Source organism: Taudactylus pleione, unplaced genomic scaffold (assembly GCF_031769625.1).
Source record: "Taudactylus pleione unplaced genomic scaffold, aTauple2 ptg000080l, whole genome shotgun sequence".
Taxonomy (NCBI): domain Eukaryota; kingdom Metazoa; phylum Chordata; class Amphibia; order Anura; family Myobatrachidae; genus Taudactylus; species Taudactylus pleione.
Window position 1 is genome coordinate 11,029,919 of NW_028284482.1, and position 24,534 is coordinate 11,054,452.

The 24,534-nt window shown below is 41.8% G+C and overlaps 1 protein-coding gene across 9 annotated transcripts in view; it reads left to right on the forward strand.

The window, feature by feature from the left end:
* POLR3H (RNA polymerase III subunit H) overlaps nt 1-24,534 on the forward strand; it is a 56,812-nt gene that overhangs the window by 7,890 nt on the left and 24,388 nt on the right. For 5 of the 9 annotated variants that reach the window (XM_088468076.1, XM_088468079.1, XM_088468074.1 and 2 more), the window contains exons 2-6: nt 3,163-3,238; nt 3,858-3,986; nt 6,467-6,563; nt 22,533-22,619; nt 23,184-23,247. In XM_088468076.1, coding sequence (XP_088324202.1) covers nt 3,876-3,986; nt 6,467-6,563; nt 22,533-22,619; nt 23,184-23,247 — 359 coding nt within the window. In that variant the 5' untranslated portion in view covers nt 3,163-3,238; nt 3,858-3,875. The remainder of the gene's footprint in view (nt 1-3,162; nt 3,239-3,857; nt 3,987-6,466; nt 6,564-22,532; nt 22,620-23,183; nt 23,248-24,534) is intronic. The other 4 variants (XM_088468072.1, XM_088468080.1, XM_088468081.1 and 1 more) reach the window with 2 other exon arrangements.

The window sequence follows — 24,534 nt, forward strand, 5'->3', positions numbered from 1 at the left end:
TCAACCCCGCAGCCTCCACCTGTGGATGAACAGGGAAGTGGGTCTTCCCCCTGCGTCCCCACAAACTAATTCAATGTCCGCAGAGTCTCCAGCAGCCACTCTGCAAAGTGTGTTAGATGCAGTCACAGCCAGTGAGAAAAGGTTGGCAGACAAAATTGGTAAGGTGCAATCTGAATTATCTATAATTCCTCACGATTTCCAACGTGTCCATGAACTGATGGGAGAAGTGGAAATGTGAAAGTAGATACGATGGACTCCCAGATCGCTGCTTTTGGGCATGGAGTGTTGATACATTGTTTCTCTTTGTTTGCTAATAATTGAGGGTGGAGACAGAATTCCCTCAGCTGTCAGCATAGATGGCCACCAATAATAATTTTGTGGCTTTATGAATACCAGTGTGTACCGGCGAAGCGGGATGTATGCACTCTTGCTTACGTAGTTCTGGAGCAACAAAGGTTTTACCAAGAGGCGGAGTCATTTTTGTGGCCGCAAAAACCCTGGGTTCTAGGACAGGAAGCAGACTCCCAGCCACAGCAGCTCCAACATGCCAGAGACCCAGCCCTGCCTCTCAGGGACCTGTGTGCACACAGTGCTAACCGTCAGCAGCCTGCAACCCCGCCAGACGGACCTTGCCAGAGCGCCTGGACAGGTGAGTGGCTAAGGTATCAGTGAACGGATATGTCTCCTCTTCATTCCCCCTCTCGAGAGGTACATGTCAAGGTTGCCCTGTCACCTACTCTTTGCCATAGCTATAGAGCCTTTGGCTTGTTTGATCAGGGCTAGTCCTGCAGTTCAGGGATTGCAGCTGGGACCTAAAACAGATAAAATAGCACTTTATGCTGACAACATTCTGCTTTCTGTTTCTAAATATGACACTTCTGTGCCCAGTGCCTTTGAAATCATTAACTCTTTTGGCAAATCATCAGGTTTGTTGATTAATTGGGATAAATCCTGTATACTTCCTCTTAGAGGTGCATGTCCTAATACTCCACTTATACCTCTCCCGTTGGACTCTTTAAATATTTAGGTGTGTGGATAACTAATGACCCTTGCAGTTATGTGTCTTTAAATATTAAACCACAGCTAGAATAGTTCAACATTCCCCCAGTTTATATTCCACAAAGAATGTTTAGGCAAATATATGGTCTGTTATGATGTGGGCTAACCGTAGAGCTCGCATTCAGTTGGATGCACTTAAGAGGTCACGTGATTCCGGGGGACTTGCACTACCTCATTTTAAGTTTTTTTTTTTTTTTTTTTTGTTTTTTTTATTATGCATCGCAACTGGCACATTTGTGGTCATGTCTACAGAATTCTGGTGCAGATGCTTTACTTGTCCTTCTAGTGCTGCAGGTGTCCCCGGAACACACCCCACTGCAAATGCTACTGTGGTAGGGTTAGGGGGGTAGGGGCTTCAATAGTTAGACAAGCAGTACTGATTTGGAGGCTGACTTCCCAGATTTTTCAGGGACAGGGATGGGATCCTGATACCCCCTTAAGTCTGGGGAAAATGGGGGGGGGTGTCTCTGGGGCAGTTGTACACTTCCGGGGTTTTTAATTCCAACATTCCAAAACATTTCTATAGATACCTGCAGCTCCGTCATGCCCTGAATGCCCTATTTGCGGATGCACCCCCCCCCCCACCCGGAGCTCCGAGATTCCCATGTTAAGAAATGACTGCAATCTGCTGGCCCTAGGCACTTGATATCTGTAATATATTCAGCCATGCTGCGAGCGCATCATAATGCGGATCTACCGTCTATTAAACAAAAGTGAGAAGTAGACCTGAGATTTCCCAGTCCTGCTGCTGAAAAACATCCCCACAGCATGATGCTGCCACCACCATGTTTCACTGTGGGGATGGTGTTCTTGAGGTGATGGGATGTGTTGGGTTTGCGCCAGACATAGGGTTTTCCTTGGTGGCTGAAAAGTTAAATTTTAGTCTCATCTGACCAGAGCACCTTTCTCCATACATTTGGGGAGTCGCCCACATGCCTTTTGGCAAACTCAAATCGTGTCTTCTTATTTTTTATCACTAAGTAATGGCTTTTTTCTGGCAACTCTTCCATAGAGCCCAGCTCTATGGAGTGTACGGCTTATTGTAGTCCCATACACAGATACACCAGTCTCTGCTGTGGAACTCTGTAGCTCCTTCAGGGTTACCTTTTTGGTCCTTGTGCTGCCTCTCTGATTAATGCCCTCCTTGCCCAGTCTGCGTTTTGGTGGGCGGCCCTTTCTTGGCAGGTTTGTTGTGGTACCATGTTCTTTCCATTTGATGATTGATTTGATGGTGCTCTGGGGGATCATCAAAGATTTGGATAATTTTTTTTTCTATAACCCAACTCAGAATTGTACTTTTCAACAACTTTGACCCTGACTTGTTTGGAGAGCTCATTGGTCTTCATGGTGTGATGCCTCTTGCTTAATGGTGTTGCAGCCTCTGGGGCCTTTCAGAAAAGGTGTGTTTATACTGACAGATCATGTGACACTTAGATTTCACACAGGTGGACTTCATTTTACTAATAATGTGACTTCTGAAGGTAATTGGTTGCACCAGAACTTTTGAGGGGCTTCATAGCAAAGGGGGTGATTACATATGCACATTCCAATTTTCAGAATTGTATTTATAAAGATTTTTCTATCTATCTAATTTCACTTCACCAAATTAGACTATTTTGTGCAGATCGATCACATAAAATTCTGATTAAAAAAATAAATAAATTGCAGGTTGTAATGTAACAAAAAAGGTAAAAAGCCAAGGGGGTGAATACTTTTGCAAGGTACTGTATGTACATTGGCTGTAATTGAGGAGGATAAACCAGGCAAACATTCCAACAGTATGTTGTTAATTTGTGCATGCTTGCAAAGGTCTGCATAGCCATAGCATGTATGGCCCCTGAGGGTCCAACAATAGGAGAATGGTTATCATTAGTAAACGAGACACTGGCTCACACAATAAATTTGTTTATCTAGGCAGAAAGGCTGAGGAAAAAAAATTTAATTTTATTTGGGGTAGATGGTTGGACTTGTCATATGTGCGGGACAGAGGGAGGATGAGAATGTCTGGGATACAGGTAATCAATGGGGATGGAGTTATGTGAGACTGACGCATTTGTGTTAACCTGTATGTCAAGATACATATGGTAATCTATGTAATTACAGCCGAATGTACATCCGCGAGCCTGTGATTAAATAGCTGGTCCACTAGAGATGCCAAAGAGTCTGATATAAATAAGAGGTAACATAAGTCAGAATATATTTATATATGTGAGTTGTACAGTTGCTTAATTATGATATTTTAATATAATTCTCTGTGGTAGGATATGTTTTTGTAGCTAAAAATGTATGCTGAAACTGTTTTGCATTATAGACAACTAAAATATAACAGCCCAATCTATTAAGGAAACCACATGTTTATATGTTAATCTTTAATCTGTTTTGGTTTGTTTTATTGTAAAATAAATGAAAATTTGACTTTAATAAAAAAAAAAAAATTGATAAGTCTTTTTTTTTTTTTTTTTTTTTTTTGTCAAATGCTTAGATTAATGGTAATAGCTGTGGTTTTGAGCTATCATAGGGGGCGTTTCATTTGTTTGTTTGTACATCCCGCAGCTCCCTTCTAAACTGCATGGGAGCTATTCAATTGTTTGCGTGAATGCACAGGATTAGCCATGTTAAGAAGCATGTGAGCCCTACAATGTTTTAAGCAAGCTACTACTGTACTTTGGTCTTTAATGAACAACCAGGGCAATATTCGCTGTCTAAGTTGAATACATCTGCTGGTTTTGTAACTGAGTTGTGTTGAAATTATATTTAGTTGGCTGTATAATATTTTTTTCTCTCTCCCCTATAATAAGTCCTCGCCACTCTACACTATGTTTGTCCTAGTAGAGATGGTGGACACTGTACGGACAACTCCGTGGCAGTTTGAACGCAAACTAAATGACTCAATCTCAGAAGAACTGAACAAGAAATTGGCCAACAAGGTGAGAAGCTTTAAATATAAAGTTGTTCTTGGTCATCAATCTGAAGCTATAGTATCATCACTCCATCTTTTGTATGATTTAAGTGTTGGCATTTTAAAGGGAGTCTGAGCAGGCAGGACTTAATATTGATAAAATACTAACGGGTATTCAATTTGGAGCAAAAAGTCAGTGCTGGACTTCTCGTTCCACATCGCTGATTTTCCTGGGATAAAGTATCGGGCGCGTGCCTGCTTTATCCACGTATTCAATTAAAAAGCTACGAAAACTGGACCCGGCAAAATAGGATCGGCGAAAAAAAAATGGGATTTACCTGGAATAAATTGTAGGACGCCCCTAAAGCTGTCAAAACATGGGGGATCACTATGGGTAAACCCGTTTTAGCCTGCAAATGAAAGTCTCTGGGTTTTAAATAGCCGCTGCAGGTTTTTTTTTTTTTTTCCGACATTGAAGAAGTGATGGAGAAGAGCACAGGTTATTTTTTTTGTTATTTTAAGTGGCCCCATCAAATTTGGGGCACATGAAAATGGGTACTAGCATATTTTTATGTCCCTAAAGTAATTTTTAAAAAATTCAGCAAAAATGCACCTGCTGGTAATGGCCTATTCTAGAAAACACCTGCCGCATACTTGCAGAATAGCCCTGAACCTATTTCCCTATTTTTGTTTTGTTTTTTTCCACCCCAATTTTTAAATTTTTTTTGGGGGGGGGGGCATCCCTAATTTTTTTTTTTTTTTTTTTTTGACAGTTTATTTTTAAATGACATTCCCAGTGTTGCAGGCTATTTTTTTTAAAGCCTGCACCGCTAAACCCCAATTCTGCACTTTTTTTCAACACCTATTCAGTGGTGAAAAGTTATCCCCGTTTTTTTTTCAAAGACTTTTCTAACCTGTGAAAAGTCTTTGAAATTGAATATGGGGTAATTGAAATCGGCGAAAATGATGTCACCGGCGATAATTTATCGCAGATTCCGAAATGTTCTCTCCAAATTGAATACCCCTGTAAATGGTTTGATGGTGTTATGTATTTAAGGCCAAGGTGTTCAAATAGTCTTCAGTGTTTGAATGTGTCTATTTTTGGTCATTACAGAAAAAAAAATTTTCAACATCAATTTACTTGGAAATGGTTTAGCAAATATTATGCTTGTACTGATTACTACAAGTGTATTTTTATATAAGTTAGCATAGATTCCACACAAGCACCAAAGGTCTAATTGCTTCTAAACACTGGGAATTATGTAAACTGTAGGCCTGGTTCAGAGACTAAAGCTGGCCATCCACTATACAATTTTCTGTCAGATATCTGTCCAATTTGGCTGGTTGGCATGAAAACCTGGTAATGTATGGGAGCAAATGAGTCGATCATATGGTTTTAAACACTGAAAAAAAGGACAAAAAAATTGTTCAAATTGGTTAAATTTGTGTGTTAACCAATTTGTCTGAACAACCATTTTTGGCTATTTTCCAGTGTTTGTGAGCAAATGGACGATTGTCATTTTGCTCCCATATATTACCAGGTTTTCATTCCAACCAGCCAGATTGGACAGATATCTGACAGAAAATTGTATAGTGTATGGCCAGCTTTATACTAATGCAGCTGCGATTTCACACGGTGCACAGCTGGAAAATGCTAATGACACACTTGCCATCCAGTGCTTAGGTGCCCACTGAAAGCATCTAACATCTGCCGCTCGCGCACAAAAGCGGAAACTTCGACCGCAGACCAGGTGGCCATCAGCCTTCTGAATATGTCTAAGATGCTCCAGACACGCAGAGGGCTCTCTTTCTGCGAGCAAGGACGCAGTGGCTAAGTTATGCACTCCCTGAAACAGTATTTAAACAATCAGGCACGCCTGTGTCTTCTTTTTTTTTTTTTTTTTTCTCACCCCCCCCCCTGCTGACTGACTATCACTCACTTTGCGGGTGATTCAACTGTGCAAGCATAATTGCAAATCAATCACTGCGTGTGCACGGTGCAGCTTGCATGCATGCGCAATGGCTAACAATCGCTCGATCTGCGTGAATATCGCATTGCGTACATCTCTGAATCGGGCCCTGTGCTTACGGGGAGGAATGCACTAAGAAAAATTGGGCCACACAAAAGGCGATACACAGAGGGGAGAGGAAGGTAGTTGGGTCATTGTGTTTACGGAGGAGTATTTACTAAGTGCAGTGTGTAGGAACAGGAACTGTGGTTGTAAAATGGTTTTGCCTTGCACTCTTTATCCCTCCTGCATGGTCTTCTGAGTATTCGTGAATAAAAAGGAGAAACATTATGAAAACCAATTTAAATTGAATAGATTGTTGCCAGTATATCAACCAATAAGATTTCGTAAGATAATCAGTGTAGATGTGATAGACACTATGACTTATCTGTTTTAATAAACTTCCTGCAATTATTATTTTTGTCTCCCTTGTGACTCTTTATAATACACTAAAACTTATTGTTAATGAAATGTGTATTTTGTTTTTTTACTTGCCCAGGTTGTATATAATGTGGGCCTCTGTATTTGCCTCTATGACATTACTAAGCTGGAAGACTCTTACATTTTCCCTGGTGACGGCGCTTCTCACACCAAAGGTTAGCGTAGATATTCTGTTTCTTGCCTTTCAAACACTTGAATTTAAACTTTACATTATTATGTGGAATTCAAATCTGTGAAACAATGACTTGTTTGCCTGGAAAAAACGCTTAAAGACTTGCTCAAAGGAGAGAGATTCGCCATTTTAATTTGAGATGTACACGGACCCCCCCTGTGTTTTGGTTCTAAATCTTCTGCATGTTTTTGTTTTGGTAAAACAATCCTCAAATGTTTTGGATATCTTTTTAAAATTGATAAAAACAGCTAAAATGTAATTTTGACCTGTTTTTGTTTACAGTATTACTAATATCAATAACATTAATTCCCAGTCAATTTTGACCACCCCACAATATTGTTTTCACCAATATTGGCCAAAGGCTGCAGCGAGCTGGCTAAAGTAACCAACAGAGCAGCGGCACAAACACCTGGCTGAATACAAAAATATAGCACATCTAATGCTGGGCATACACTATACAATTATCGGGGCGATCCACCCAATATCAACGGATCCCCCCTGATAATTGTACTGCGTGCAGGTGACCAAAGGTATCGATTGCTTGGGCATGCTGGATTTTCCAGCATGCCCGTCACGACAGACATTTCGACTGTTCCTTCACAGGGAAGGAACGGGGAAATGTCTCCTCCCTGTGGAGAAGAGCGCAGATATCGGGTCCAATACACTGAGATATCTCACGGTGTATACCCGCGATATCTGCAGGGTGACAGGCTGCCAGATAAAATGAGCATAAGAAACATGGTGGCACTACAGTGGCAGACAGGATGGTAGGTTAATAAACTATACTATACTATTGGGTGTGGATTGATGGATAGACCGTATCTAAATAGACAGTCAATAGATAAACACCAGAAGGTAGACAGGCAATAGGTCATCAGGGGCAAAAGGCCGACAGGGTTAAATGATCAACACAGACAAAAGGTGGACATGCAAATTGTTGATTAATATACAAGTAGGATATGTGCTCCTTTTCGGAAAGAAAAGATCGACCAAATTGTTATAAAAGTACCATCCAGGGATAGATAATGTCCCCCAAAGTACCAGCTTTCTTTAACCAATTTTCTACAGAGATCAAGTTAATTCTCCTCCTCCACATTCCCTTGAGACACCTCTGTTAATGTAGACCTCAAAAAGAACACAAAGGAGCTCCACATAGCATAACATCATTTAATCACCACACATAAAAACAAGTAAACATGTGCAATATTATTGGTGAGTAATCCTGCGTACCATAACAAAGCAAAACATATGCATATCACAAGTAGGTATATTCTCTGATATTACCTCCAGGCCTGGATACCTTTTCTTGGATTTGTCCTTATGGTTACCCTTTTCCAGCAACGCAGTGATTCCACACCCTCACCGACGCGTATCGACCACGTAGGTCTTCCTCAAGGTGATATTACCCATCTCTCCCTAACCCCCTTTTTATATCCTTTACTAACAGGAAATGAGGGGGGAGGGTAGTAAACAAAGTAACACATGTTCTTAAAATCCCTTTGACATATGCTATGATTTAATGTCTTTTAATGGGATTTTAAGAACATGTTACTTTGTTTACTACCCCCCCCTTCTCATTTCCTGTTTGTAAAGGATATAAAACCTTAACCTTAATGCACATGCACAGTTTAACAAACCAAGCAATTTGTACACTATCATTTCAAATCCTCCACCATTCCATTGATGCTTACTGTATCAGATTGAATCACATTAGAGGTGTCAATTGTGGGCCAGACCAGATGTTATAATGTTTCACTCTGGTGCGCTGAGTTGACTAATCATCATCACTAGTGGTTCTCTTGGAAAATGATAGTTTCCTGCTGGAGAAACAGCAGGAGACATTTCATTTATCACCAATATTATTCACCACTTGTGTTCCTTCATGTGCCACTATAGCTGATACTTGCTTGCCAGGAGCTCTTTGCATCTCAAGTTTTGTCAGTTGGAAAGAAAGATATTTCATGTGACTTAAACCTAAGATCAAGCAAGGTTGCCAAAATGCACAGCAAAAAAAGAACTTGATCTGCAAGTCCAACATACTCGGCCGAATCACTTAGTTTCATCTCCTCCTTTTCCAGTAGTTTAATTGGTGTGACCAGACTTGGGCTGGCAGTGTCTGAACTCACGCATGAGGGTTGGTTTAGGGCTGGAACAGGCGTGGGATACTGAAGAGGAGATTTGAGAGGCGTGGATGAACTTAGGTGGTTTGAGCCAGGACCTCCTCATGTATAAATGTGAGTAGGTAGAGATACGGCAGTGGATAATGGGCCCGAAGGCGAGAACAGGAATAGAAAGTCTTTATTGTGCAGGAAGGTTGGAATGGAACTGAATATATACTACTGAATGAGCAGAATGTGATTGGGATCGATGATGCTGGATTGAGAGCTGGATCAGTTTTAGACCAATGTTGATGATTTGAAGAACTTGATGGAATTGAATCCAATTGTTGAAGAATTGGTGAACTTAATTGATGAGTTCGATGTTGGAAACATTGGATGACACCAATGGTTGGAGGTATTGGCTGGAACTGATGGATGCTCTAAGAACAAGTCTCAGTGGTAAAACCAGACTGTTGTGCATGATGGCATAGGAGACTTGTTCACCAGATCTAGGAACTGGATATAAAGGACCGGGACCGTTCAGATACAGAGTACCTGGGAGCTCAGTACTGAGCTGTAACTTCAGCAAGAAGCGACGTTGTACTGGTACAGAGGCCAGGCAGGAAATTAAATTTATAGGGGAGGATCCCCAGTGATTGGATGCTGTGATCAGCTGGTCTGGGAGCAGCACTGAGTGGTGGAGGAGAGTCAGGTGACAGTCCAACATGGCTGCGCCCATACTGTTGTTCTGGAGGAAACTGGCGTGCAGTTTGTATACCATCATGCTTGGGAGACAAGCTGTGAGCAAGTGACTGCGGAGAGCCATTTCCATGCTCAGTGACTGAACACTGAGCAGAAAGGGCATGAGTAGACCTCAGCACCAGCCGGGAGCATTGTGCAGTGTCAGCGGACCTCTGTGCTGTTCGGGAGTGATGCACAGCGCGAGCAGACCTCAGCGGTAGCCTGGATAGGCATCGGAGAGGTAAAAAGATGGTTTTAAGCGTCCGGAGCATGACATATTGGTTACAATGTCATGGGTTCCATAACTTACATTAGAACGTAGAATATTATTCTCTGTGCTGGACCAAGGATGACTTGTTGTACCTCCAGTCGCTGAAGCATATAAATGGTGGAATGCTACTTGTTTACCAATTCTTGCTTGTGTTGGTGGCATGCCAAATTATACTGTTGTTGCAGCCGCTGCAATCTTTTACATGCAGTTGCTGAATGCTACAAATGCCCAGAAATTTTTCAGACCACAGTCCGAATTTCCTGCATGCACCTGTCAGTTTTTAAGAAATTCTGAAAAACCAAGTTTTTTTTTTGTGTGCAAAACATGGAACATCATAAAATCAAGATAAAAAAATATATTTTCCCCGAGCACACTGCAAAAACCAACAATAAGATTTGAATACTACATGATAATAGAAATCTTCTTTTTTTTTTTTTTTTTTTTTTTACACACTGGGAACAAAAAAGGTCTCCTTTTAAGGAATTATTTCGGGGTGCAGATCATAGGGACACAGAACAGATAGAGAGAGATATATATACGCTGCATCTCAACATGCGCTTAAATAAAATGTAAATAAGAAAAGTCAGCAGGGGTGTGTTTGTGTGTTTCTTTTTTTTTTTTTTTTTTTATTATAGACAACTCGACCGTCCACCATCGCGACCACCGATGTTCGTGATTGTGATCCCAGCCTGCGACCTCCGTCGCAGTGCTGGGATCACAAATGCAGCAGAGGTTGTCCTACACCTCCTTCTGCATTTGCATTATTACAAGGATTGCAAAGCTGCATGCATGCAGCTTTGCAATTGCGATCCTTGCTGAACCACCCTCTTGGTACCCGATTAGCAACTTAAGATGCAAAGTTTAAGGTAAAAAGGCAAAGAACAGGTCCTATTCAAGTGACTCGTGCCATGTATTATGCGTAATCTACTACTTTGCTATTTCTTTTCAACAAAAATGTCATATCCTAAGTGCAGTACTTAGTACACTATTAGCTTCTTAATTCAGTTCCAGGTAGTAATTTGTTTCTTCAAACAGTTTTCTAATGTTAGGGAAAACACGCAGGACCCAAATTGTGAGGGTCGGGTCCTGCGTCCTCGCACGCAATATGACTGCATACAGTCAGGTGCATAAATATTGGGACATTGACAGAATTTTCATATTTTGGCCTCTATTCACCATCACAATGAGTTTGAAATGAAACAAACAAGATGTGCTTTAACTGCAAACTTTCAGATTTAATTTGAGGGTAATTACATCCAAATCAGGTGAACGGTGTAGGGATTACAACGGTTTCTATATGTGCCTCCCACTTTTTAAGGGGCCAAAAGTAATGGGACTATCAACTCAAAAGCTATTTCATGGACAGGTGTGGGCTATTCCCTCGTTATTTCATTATCAATTAAGCAGGTAAAAGGTCTGGAGTTGATTCTAGGTGTGACATTTGCATTTGGAATCAGTTGCTGTCGACTCTCAATATGAGATCCAAAGAGCTGTCACTATCAGTGAAGCAAGCCATCATAGGCTGAAAAATCAAAACAAACCCATCAGAGAGATAGTAGATTTGGCCACACCTAATGTTTTTGCTGTTTGGAACATTCTTAAAAAGAAAGAACGCACTGGAGAGCTCAGCAACACCAAAAGACCCGGAAGACCATGGAAAACAACTGTGGTGGATGACAGAAGAATTATTTCCCTGGTGAAGAAAAACCCCTTCACAACAGTTGGCCAAATCAAGAACACTCTCCAGGAGGTAGGTGTATGTGTCAAAGTCAACAATCAAGAGAAGACTTCACAAGAGTGAATATAGAGGGTTCACCACAAGATGTAAATCATTGGTGAGCCACAAAAACAGGAAGACCAGATTAAAGTTTGCCAAACAACATCTAAAAAAGCCATTACAGTTCTGGAACAACATCCTATGGACAGATGAGACAAAGATCAACTTGTACCAGAGTGATGGGAAGAGAAGAGTATGGAGAAGGAAAGGAACTGCTCATGATCCAAAACATACCACCTAATCAGTGAAGCATGGTGGTGGTAGTGTCATGGCGTGGGCATGTATGACTGCCAATCGAACTGGTTCCCTTGTATTTATTGATGATGTGACTGCTGACAAAAACAGCAGAATGAATTCTGAAGTGTTTCGGACAATATTATATGCTCATATTCAGTCAAATGCTTCAGAACTCATTGGACGGTGTTTCACGGTGCAGATGGACAATGACACGAAGCATACTGCAAAAGCAACCAAAGAGTTTTTTAAGGCTAAAAAGTGGAATGTTATGCAATGGCCAAGTCAATCCCCTGGCCTGAATCCGATTGAGCATGCATTTCACTTGATGAAGACAAAACTGAAGGGAAAATGCCCCGAGAACAAGCGGGAACTGAAGACATTTGCAGTAGAGGCCTGGCAGAGCATCACCAGCGATGAAACCCAGCATCTGGTGATGTCTATGTATTCCAGACTTCAGGCTGTAATTGCCTGCAAATGATTTGCAACAAAGTATTAAAAAGTGAAAGTTAGATTTAGGATTGTTTAGTTTGTCCCATTACTTTTGGCCCCTTAAAAAGTGGGAGGCACATATAGAAACCGTTGTAATTCCTACACCGTTCACCTGATTTGGATGTAATTACCCTCAAATAAATCTAAAAGTCTGCAGTTAAAGCACATCTTGTTTGTTTCATCTCAAAGCCATTGTGGTGGTGAATAGAGACCAAAATATGAAAATTCTGTCAATGTCCCAATATTTATGCACATGACTGTATATCAGACGAGTGACAGTCTGCTGCCTTCTGGGGAAAGCACTGGGCTGCGTTCCTGGAAATGGGGGTGCTGAGGCCAGGCTCTGCGTCCAAGATTTTTTGGCCTCCTAAGCAGCCAAGAGCCAGTTAGGATGCGTAAGATTGACTTGCGCAGCCTGACCGAGGACCGCAACCATCGTGACCATCTGAAACCAAAACTACGGATGCTGCTCTCAGATTGCAGATGCATGCAGGAGGCGCCTCTGTGCTTCAATAGTAGGTTAGACTTCGCGTCTCAATAGTAGGTCTACTCAATCCCGAAATACGGGTCAGCATCCATTCTCTATCCGTGTGCTGTGACGGAATACTCTGGTCACACACAGATGCTGCTGGTAATCTTCCACCACGAGGTTTGCTAGAGAACCTCCTCACTAGAGTAGAGAAGCAAGAACAAGACAAGGCCCAGATTATGCAGTGCCTGCAAACACTGAGGCAACGAGTCGGTGCTGCGCCGTCACCTCCAGTACATACTGCACCACCTCCTGTGGTTTCCGTTAAATCTACAGGTGCGTCTGCACCATTACAGATGCTGAATCCCTCGAAGTATGCTGGGGATCCCAAAGACTGTCGAGGATTTCTGATCCATTCAGTTCGTGGTCCAGGCGGCACATTTTCCCTCAGAGAGAACAAAGGTGGCTTATGTTATCTCGCTGCTGTCAGGACAGGCATTGGCAAGGGCCTCTCCATTATGGGAAGAAATGACCCTCTGGTAATAAAAAAACAGTGCTAGTTTCCTAGCAGCCTTCCAGAAGGTTTTCGATGAGCCCGGAGGAGTATCCTCTGCTGGGTTGACTATTCTGCAGTTGAAGTAAGGCAATCAATCTGCAGGACAATATGCTGTGGAATTCCAAATCCTTGCTTCAGAGTTGGGGTGGAACAACGAAGCCTTGATTGCCGCCTTTATGCAAGGTTTGTCAGAGCAGATTAAGGATGTATTGGCGTCCAGGGAATTGCCAAGATCCTTGCGTATCCGAGTGGACCTTTGCGACAGAGAGAGGGAACAGTCTCTTGCCCTGCATTTCACAACTACAGTTGAGTCTTCCGAATAACCCATGTAGATTAGGAAGTCACATCTTCCTGCTGCAGAGAGGGAGAGGGGGTTCAAGAACAAACTGTTTGTACTGTGTAAAACCAGGTCATCTTCTCTCCAGCTGTTCTAAACGTCCGGAAAACGAGAAGACTTAACTGATCGAGGGGTGATCAGATTAGGTGCATTTTAGCACACCCCAAAAGAAAAAAGAAAACTCTGCTTCCCTATTCACTATTAATGTGACTCTGCTGCTAGAAGCCACCGTTGAACCTCTGAAGGCCTTTTTAGACTCTGGCAACAACGGAAATGTTATCACAGCCAAAAAGGTTCAAGAGTTAGGAATCACTGTGTGCCTCTTCAAACTCCACTCTGTATCATCTGAGTGGATGAACAAAATTCCAATGGCTACAATCCGCTCTAGGACATCAGAAATTACTATGTAGGTTGGCGCTCTTCATAGGTAATTCATCTTCTTCTTCTTTATCCTTCCATCAGCTGACAGTCCGGTCATCCTGGGTCTTCCGTGCTTACATAAGCATACACCCACGTTAGATTGGGAAGAACCCCAAATTTTGTCATGGGGTTCTCAATGCCATCAGATGTGCTTGCCGATAATTCAACCTCCACGTTGTACTATCCAAAGTTTCACACTCTCCCCAGGTGAATCTCTACCAGTCATTCAGGGATGTGTTCAGCAAGAAAGCTGCTGAGCCTCTGCCTTCTCATCGGGAGTGGGAATGCGCTATAGATCTGTTACCTGGCAAAATGCCTCCTCGTGGAAGAGTCTTCCCTATCTCACTTCCAGAAACCCAGGCTGTTGCTGAATACATCAAGGAGAATTTGGAACGCGGGTTTATTAGAGAATCCAAATCACCCGCAGGAGCTAGTCTTTTCTTTGTTAAAAAGTAGGATGGAGGTCTAATGGTGCGTGCACACGTATTGTTTAAAATCGTTCATTTTTAGGTCCCTACAAACTCTCCAGCGATGCGCGGCCATGTATGGACGATATCGATTTTGTCCATCGGCCATGCATGCCGGTCAACTTGCTCGATATCGAGTAGGTTACTATAGGGACCCTTGATCGTGGGTCGCTATAGTCGTCGGTGACTTGGTGTACTGAATGATCGATATCCATCATCCAGCACACCAGGGAGGGTGCAGGACGATCAACCAGCGATATCGTATAGCTGGCTGATCGCTACGTGTGTATGCACCATTAGACCGTGTATTCATTACAGGGGCTTGAATGCCATTACTATCAAGGACCGGTACCCACTACCCCTGATCTCCGAACTCTTTCACCGCATAAAAAGGGCAAAGATTTTTTTCCATGTTGGATCTTCACGAGGGCTTACAATCTAATCAATATCCGGGCAGGGGATGAGTGGAAGACTGACTTCAATACCCGTGATGGGCACTACAAATATTTGATCCTTCCTTTTAGATTAAGTAATGCTCCAGCTGTTTTCCAAAAGTATATGAATAACATTTTTCAAGACCTGTTATACATGTACGTGGTGACATAACTAGATATTCTGACATTTTCCAAAGATCTAGTAAGCCATCGCCAGCATGTATGGGAAGGTGCTATCTCGGGCTAACCAGCTCTTTTGCAAATTGGAGAAATGTTCCTTCGAACAAAAGGAGATGGCATTCCTGGGATACATCATTTCGGATTCTAGCCTCCAGATGGACCCGGAGAAGCTCTCTGCCGCTGTCAATTGACCTTGTCCAGTGGGGTTGAAGGCGATTCCATGTTTTCTGGGCTTTTGTGCCTTTTTTTTTTTTTTTTACCAGCAGTTCATCAGGAACTATTCGTCTGTTGCACCTCCCATTACCGCTCTCACAAAAAAGGTTCAGGACACCAGGGTATGGCCTTCAGAGTTAGAAGAAGCATTTGCTCGCTTAAAGCAGTGTTTTTTATCTCAGCGCCCATTCTAAGGCCGCCTAACTGAGACCAGCCTTTCTTTTTGGAAGTAGATGGCCCTACAGTTGGGGTTGGTGCTGTGCTTTTGCAGAAAGAAATGAAGGAAGGTGGTACTCTTGTGGCTTCTTTTCTTGAAAAATAAGAACTATGCTGTCGTAGATAAGAAACTTGGCCTTCAAACTGGCTCTGCAACAATGGTGTTACCTGCTTGAAGGGTCAAAATTTCCATGTGACCGTTTATACTGACCACAAGAATCTAACATACCTCAAGACAGCTCATTGCTTGAATTACCGTCAGCCCAGGTGGTTGCTATTTTTCGATCGCTTCAACTTGGTGATCACCTACCGCCCGGGTACACCAAAGCTGATGCCTTGTCCCGGGAATTCTGTTCCACCGTGAATGAAGTTAGGAAAGCTAAACCTATTGAGGATCTGTGGCCGGAGGCCGGCCTCACGTGTGGAATGGCGGCCGTGGCACTGAAGGGGTTAACCCCGGTGCTGCGGCGCCATTTTAAAAGGACAAAAAGGCGCCAGGCGCCCATTGTAAATGTATACTATGCGCTGAGTGTTAATAAGTGTGTTTTTAATGTTTTATATGTCGCGGCCAGGACCCACTGCACTGGGGGAGTGTAGGTAGAATGTGGCTGCACGCTGGGAGCCACTGCAACCAGCGCTGAAACAGTTACGGTCCCAGTGAGGACACAGTTTAAAAGCACACTGCACATGGTTTATAATAAACTGTATTAAAATATATATGTATTGCTGTAATGCACTGCTGCTGCTCTGCAATGCATTAGTGCATGAAGCAGAGTATATTTAACAGGCTGTGCACCATATGGTTTAAATGTATATTTTGTAGAGAAAATGCTCTTTTTGTTTGACATGACCAGCCTCTGTGGTTGCAGGAAACTACATGCTATTGTCATTCCCTTTAGCAGGAGGTCTGATGAATAGGCTTGACTGGAAGTTCTCTGTGTAAAGGTGTGACTAGTGTCATATAGCCGAACCCTTCATGTACAGAACTTCATTTTGAAAAGACAATTTGTTTTTAAGATCCTTTTGGATGTCACTTCTAAAAGCGGAATGTGTTGAGGTTGGAAATGCCAAACTGATTGATACTCCCATTGGGAAGGATGAATGTCATTTACTATCTCCTGTGAAATGTTATGTCAACATTTTAGGAGACAGTTATTACTATATGATAAATCAGTTTTGTTTAGGTTTGGGTGGCTCCTTTGAAATTGTAATATGTTGTTAAATTATATTATGTGAGACAGCCTGATTGGTTGAGTGGAACACAGGGTGGGTTTACCCCCCTGTGATATTGTGTGTAAGAATGAGATAAAAAAGAGGGACTGTGAGCCCTGTATTTGGTACATCCTTGTGAATCCTGTGTGGAGAAGAATTGCTGTAACATCTTGAATTGTATGCTGAAATTCCCCTTCAATCCGAAGGGAGTGTCTTTTTTAAGACTGAGAGCAATAAACATCTTGCCTTTCCTTCGACTATATTTGTACCCTGCGACTAAAAGAATTGCGCCAAACGCTGTTCCGTTCTCCAGCTGTTCTGGGTAAGAGCTCCGTGTCTCCAAGTTCAAGCCCTCTGCCAAGCTACCGTGCAGACCTGGCACATTGCAAGGGATGAGGAGGATTCAGCCGACACCAAACTGGGAGGTGTGTCTGCAGTTAGTCGACGCATACGCAGCAGAAGCGGTTCCAGGCGCCGGCGGTAGGAGCCTGAGGGTAACGTAAAAAGCGTTTCCAAACGCCGATGGTAGAGTTTGGCAGCATCGTTACACGCCCACGGCGCAGTGGGCAGAGTCAGTGACAGGCGGTCACTGACGGTGAGTGGGAGTCCGAAAGCGCTAACCCGTGACCAGGGAAGGGCCTAGGCGAAAGGCGTCCGGTCACAGGATCCTACAAAAAAAATCCTGTATACTTAGAGGGGGCAATGAGTAAAAATAAACCCTAAAAGCGTCAATCCTCAAGGAAACCTTATCGATCAGGATGAGTAAACCAATGTTCGTAGCAAATGAAAATAAGACCAATATCCCTACGGAACTCCTGTGGCAAATGTGATATGATATTCTTCTCTCTAGAATCTCTATTCTCTTTGTCAATGCTGTATTATTCAAACTGTTCTAAAAAAGACCCTCTCCCCAAAGAAAACACCCAAAAAATGCCAATCATTAGATATATTTACTTTTTTGAAATTTTTATCAAAAAAACCACAAGTACTAATTAGCACATAATTTATACATAATAAAATTGCTTACATCAATTGATTTTAAACCTTCCACTGTCACAAATTAGGGGCAAGCTGACTGTATCCTGTTGTCCACCCTTCAGGGTATAAGACTTTTTTTATTCAGCAGGTGCCTCCCTGTCGACACATGGATTCTACCTGTTTTATAGCGGTGACAAACCAAATCAAAATTCCTCCAGGGAAGACATTTGTGGCAGCGGAACTCCATGCGAAGTTACTTCAACAGGCACATGGTTCACGCTTCACTGGTCATGTGGGAGTGAAGAGATCCCTGGAGTTAATCCTCAGAAATTATTGGTGGTCCACTGTCCATTATCAGTACCTGTTTGCCCTTGGTCCCATATCTCCATGGACTTTGACACAAATTTACTGTCCTGCCAAGGCTTCAATATCATATGGGTCGTGGTGGACAGATTTTTCAAGGGGGCTCATTTTGTCCCGTTAAAAGGTCTACCCTCTGCTACGAAATTGGCTGAAGTATTCATAAGGGAAATCTTTCAGGCTGCATGGAGTTCCCCAAGGATATAGTTTTGGACTGCAGGGTACAGTTTACATCTAAGTTCTGGAGGTCATTATGTTAATGCTTTGTAGTTAACCTCAGTTTCTCATCAGCCTATCACCCCCAAAGAAATGGTCAGACGGAGCGAGTAAACCAGGATCTGGAGAAGTTTTATCCGGTTACGTTTCAGCCAATCAGGATGATTGGGTATGCTTGTTGTCATGGGCAGAATTTGCCCACAATAATCTGTTTCAAGTGGCATCAGGTCGTTCGCCTTTCTTCATTCAGTACGGTCTGCATCCTGTATTGCGAGAGTTATCAGCCCAGCTATGTGGTCAGTTTCACTTCCAGTTGTCCAGGGTACATTGAATAGTTTCCTCAGTATTTGGAGAGACATAAAGAGGAATTTGTACAAGGCCTCTTCTAGGTACAAACTGTTTGTGGACAGGAAGAGAAAGAAGGGTCCTTTATTTAATTCTGGTGACAGAAGGCCTGATTCATTACAGATTGCAACTGCAAATGCAATAGTAATTAAGCACGCAGTTCAACTGAGATAGTATGCTAATCCATTGCGATTGCTATGCCACCTAAGCACAATATAAGGACGTCCACTTTACCTTACACACATCTGTAATGTTTAGCAAGACTGCAAAACCATCGGTACCATCAGACCCTCACGCACACTTGCACAAGCTCTGACCTTAGCAATTTCTGACTCTCTTCATCACACGCTATGAGGCCTCAGGCTGCCTAGGGCATCGCATTGGCTAATTTATGTACGATCCTGCAACGGCGCTCAAACGCACTGGCATGCCTGCGCTTTCTGTCAATCACTCTGCGATCAGGCTGCGTAGTCACTGCATTTGCAGTCCAGATCGCAGTGGCTGGTTCGTGCACGCGCAATGAGATGCATACACAGAATGCAACAATCTGCCGATTGCCTGCGTATTAGCAACTGCGATCCTTGCTGAATCATTCCAGGAGTCTGGTTGTCCACTAAACATCTGCAATTATAGGTGCCCACAATGATATTTGCTCCCAGGTTCATTTGAACCTTTTCAGGTTCTCCAAGTGTTCAACCCGGTGGCATATAATTTGAGACTGCCTGGCACACTGTTTTCCATATGTCTCTCCTGAAACTGCTGGTTCTTAATCTGTTTTCGATAACCTACAATCCTCCTTTCCGGTCCACCATCAGGAGGAGTATGAGGTAAAATTCTGTACTCAAGGTACAGTCCAATTCTTGGTGGATTGGAAAGGATATGGTCCTGAAGAATGCTGTTTGGTCCAGCCTTCGGATATTCACACACCCCAACTTCTTCGGAGATTCCACCAGAAGTTCCCTGGCAAGCCATTTGTACCCCACAAATGGCTTCAGTGCCCACCCCTAGAGGAGGGGGTTATGTCACAGTTCGCTAGACATCGGGACACTTACCAGGTCTGGCAGAGCTGGTCAGCAACAGGGCAGCAGACAGAGTCCTCGGTGCCCGCTGCTCTAATGCTGGATGCCATGAGCGGAAGCCAGATGACAGAGTGCAGGTGGCCGCGCGTGCTGACCTGTGAGAATTTTATTTAAGACCGACTCTGGGAGCACTCCTATGCCAGAGTATAGGCTCCCAAACCTTAATCCAGCGTTTCTGTTCATGATTCTACTGCTCGTTCCTGACCATGGCTTTGTTCGTTACCCGACTTTTTCTGCTCCCTGGTACTGCGCTTGCTATTCTGGTTTGACCCTTGGCTATCCTCTGTGACTTGCTTATGTCTGCTCCTTGGTACCTTCTTGACCATTTGGATTTGACCCGGCTTGTTGACTACGCTGCACATCTTCATTGTACTCCTACTCCCTGTTCTGGGCGCAGCTAAGTCCAAACTTCCTTGCGGGGGTCCCTGGTTAATACCGCCTGCACATTAGACTCCATGCCTCAGTAATGGGTCTCGTCATTCCCGAAATACGGGTCAGCATCCATTCTCTATCTATGAGTTGTGACTGGTTACTTGCAAAATCGCTGGTTACTTGATGCACATTTGTTGTGTTTTTTTGGAGCAATCATGGATGTAAAATTATCTTCTATTTCTCTATAGCAATTAACGTATTCTTACATCACAAACCATTTGGTAGCGGTTTCAATAGGTTGGAATGAAAACCATCTGGGATATCAATAAGAATGTTATTTATATTTAACCGCCATTTGCGTACACTACATCTTACTAATCCTATGACCAAGATAATACATTCCTCTTATGGATTGTAACGTAAGCTAGAATCCACAGGATATGTGTCTTTGCGCACGTTTTAGAAATAAGTAATCGGGTTTCAAAGAGATCACACAAAGATAAAGGGATACATACAAATGAAGTGTAATGATGTCAATTATACGAAAACATAACTGGAAATATCAATACAGGTTTGTATTTATAACCTGTGTGTACTTTTAACACTTGTTTTATTTTGTTTACTGCTTTGGTAGCATTCTTGCATTATAAGAGTGATTTTAGAAAATACTTTAAATGTGTAGCCGATGAAAACTGGTTTCAATTGACAGAAACCGATGAATTGTGTATTTTTTTTTTTTTTGTTAAACTTATCTTTATTTACGCCTTTCTGAATAAAAATAATACAGAAAGCGTACCATAACCTTTATAATGTAGATAGGAAATACAGTAGTTGGCAAATACACAAAATCATATAATCTATATCAAAGAAAATAAAGTACCTGGCATTTAAAGCAAAAAACAGCAATGTATACATCTTAAATATTAAGCGGGTTAAGTAAATTGTAACCATCAACATGCATGGTCAGCGATTCTGTCAGACTGGACCGCAGAGGCGGGTCTTGGCAAATTGATTGGAGTATCTACTAACAAAAGTAGTTTCGTACCACTGAGTAGAGTGAAAGCATTTATGTAATTGAGTCCTTATATCTTCTGACAAGGAATCCATGAATCCCTCCCAAATGTGAATAAATGATTCAGTACGTTCCTCCTTATGTAATGAAGCTTCCAACCAGTCCATATGAAATAGTTTGGGTTTATTAAATGTATAGAGGGAGGTTCTTTATGAATCCATTGGTGTAGAATACATTTACGAGCCACAGCAGAAATGATAATCAATTTTTTTGCTTCCCTGCAACATTTGTATTGTAGAAGGTACAAACCCCAAAACTACCCATCCTGCAGTCAAAGGTAAATGGTTAAGGAGGTAAGTTAATGCGAGCCTCCTAACCTGTCTCCAAAACAAGGTTATTATGGGGCAGTCCCACATGCAATGCATAAACGTAGCGTTTGAACTATTGCATTTATTGCTTGTGTCGGAGTCAGAAATCCCTATCAGAAATCTAAGATTTGGGGAAAGATATCCCTTATGGAATATATTCTAGAACATTTCCCTATACATGGACGCAGATAATGTTCGCATGGAATATGTGAATGTCTTTAAGAGTAGGTCAATTGTTATATGCGGAAAAATTTGTGTCCAGGAAAATATACCAGTCTTCGATTTTCTCAAGTTGAAGGGGTCATGTATTAATTGGTAAACTAGTGATATAGATTTTCTACCAAATTGTATTTCTTTTAACTGTATTGGAGTTGTACATCTATTCTATGACATGGCATTAGATTGTAAGTAGATTTCATAAGCTGGCCATACACCTGCACGACCAGCATATGTTCCGATTCACCATCCGACTCCTCGGAGCTCCCTGGCAGTCCCGGCAGCATATTTGTTGTTGTTCTTAGCACAGGATCTGTCGTATGATCGATCCTGTGCCTCACATGCTCATTAGGGAAGCAGTAATTGAAATGACTTGAATTGCCGCACAGTGGATCGTATGAACAAAATAAACTGCACGATCTGCACACGATAGGATGGAACATATGGGCTACACATCTGATCATAAGATCCGATTTATAGGAGCTGCGGGATCGCGTATCGGATTGTATCTTGCTAAAAAAATACACAAGATCCATTATATGACTCATCGAAAATCGAGCATTCAGCCCGAAATAGTGCAGGTGTATAGCCAGCAATACTCTCTAGCAGTGGTTCTCAAACTCTGTCCTCATGACCCCCCAAACAGTTAACTTTTTCCAGGTCTCCCAGCAGGTGCACAGGTGTATTCATTACTCGGACACATTGTAAAAGATCCACAGGTGGAGCTAATTAATTTACTTGTGATTCTGTGAGGAGATCTGGAAAACATGCACTGTTTGGAGTCCTGAGGACCGAGTTTGAGAACCTGTGCTCTATAGCAGTGGCACTTCATTTCTTGGCAAGCCTGTTTCTCTCCTGTCTTATGTGTTGTGTTCTTACCTTTTTTAGTTCATTTCCGATATGTTGTCTTCCATCCTTTCCTTGACGAGATCTTAATGGGAAAAATCAAAGGCTGCAGTCAGGAAGGGGTACATGGTAAGCGTTTTATCCTCCTCCATATGAATGAATGTAGCATACAAATTCAAAGTTGTCCAATTTAGATATCCCATTTAAACTGATGCTGTGGTTTCTCTCCAGTTAATAGACCAGTGTAGTGACCATTTGGTCCATTCCCATATGCAGCGGAGCATGGTTGCCTAAGTACTGGTGTTAAACTTGTCCAATGATGTCATTTCTCACGAACTCATGATCCAGTGCTATCAGTCTTATTGATAGAAGTGTTAGCATTACAGAGGGGATAACAAAACAAATTGAAGCCTTATCATTTTCATGCTGAAATAAATAAATCCCATAATTATATATAACAAAAGCCTAAAACTGTCTGACAGTATAATATGCTACATTCTATAGAAAACTGCCATGGAGGTACTGAACCTTTTTTTTTTTTTTTTTATGTAACTGGCAACATAATGTAAACATCCCATTCTCTACGTAGTAAATGATGGTAAGCATGTTATTAAACAAGACGTCTGTCTTATTTTTGCTGTAAGATGATCCAGAGCAGGCAAGGTAATAATTCACTCTTGTTTTCCCTTTTAGTGTCTCTTGGCTTTTTTGATGATATCATTATACCTCCAGAGTCCCTGCAGCAGCCTGCTAAATTGTATCCTTTTCAAGCAGTCTGTCTTGTATATAAATGAGTGTAATTGTAATGCGTGCTATTTTACATTATGCAGAAAAACTACTCAAATAGTGATTAGTCAGGTCATTTCTTCAGCATACATTAGCAATATTGTGATGACGAATAACATATGCAATATCTACTATTATTGTATTTCATTTCCTCCTATAAAGGTCACTGGTCTCCTCAGTTTATATGGTAAAGGAAATCTCCTTTTGATATATTTTCATTCAATATATACTATGTGGTGCTGTATTCTGTATATATGTCATGTATAATACAGTACCTGCCAAGGTTAGAGGAGACGGTGCAAGTTGAAACTGAACAGGGAGCCTACTGCAGGCATGCCATGTGACATTCCCCACAAGCCTTAATCTTATATACACACACACACACACACACACACACACACACACACACACACACACACACACACACACACACACACACACACGATGAGCCATACCAGTAAGGGTTAATTTATTACTTTGACAAGTCTTTTCAGATGGGAGCATGTGCAAGATGGTTTGTCAGATTAGGTTAATTAAAAAAAAATAATAATAATATCCTTTAAAAGTCTGAATCTGCTATCGCCATCCTGAGACATCCATAACCAATCCAGCTTTGTGGCAGTATATGTATCGCCTTAATACTTGTTGAGTTTGCATGGTGAAGCCTTCGCTGGCGAATCCTTGACGAGAAAGGTCTCAGAATATCATTTGAGTGTGTGCTAATGAGGTTTTTAAGGAAGTTTATGAATAGTATCCATTACATAAAAAGTAAAATTTTCAGTCTTCCCTGACTAAGTCTGTTGTTGCCTACATAAACCTACACCATATAATTAGAGCCTAATTCACAAAGCATCAGAGCTGTAGAACACAACACAGTCTTAACTAGCTAAGAAAGCATTTTCAATTATTAATAAGGACCAAAGAGAGAGACTGCAAATCACAAACATGCCTATTGATATAAAAACTTCTCTTCTACACTATATTTAGAATTGAAAAGCCTATTGGAGCTTTAAATGACTCATTTATATAGTGTGTGTGTGTGTGTGTGTGTATATATATGTATGTGTATATGTTTCAATACAGTAAATAACTGAATAAAAAAAATTACATACATATAGAATTAAAGTATCAAACATTTGTACCATTAAAGATACAATAACTACTATACTTAACATACTAAAATATTGGAAAAACTAAAATAGGGTACATTATATCCTTGCAAAAATCATAAAAATAAATTAAATAAGAATATTGTACA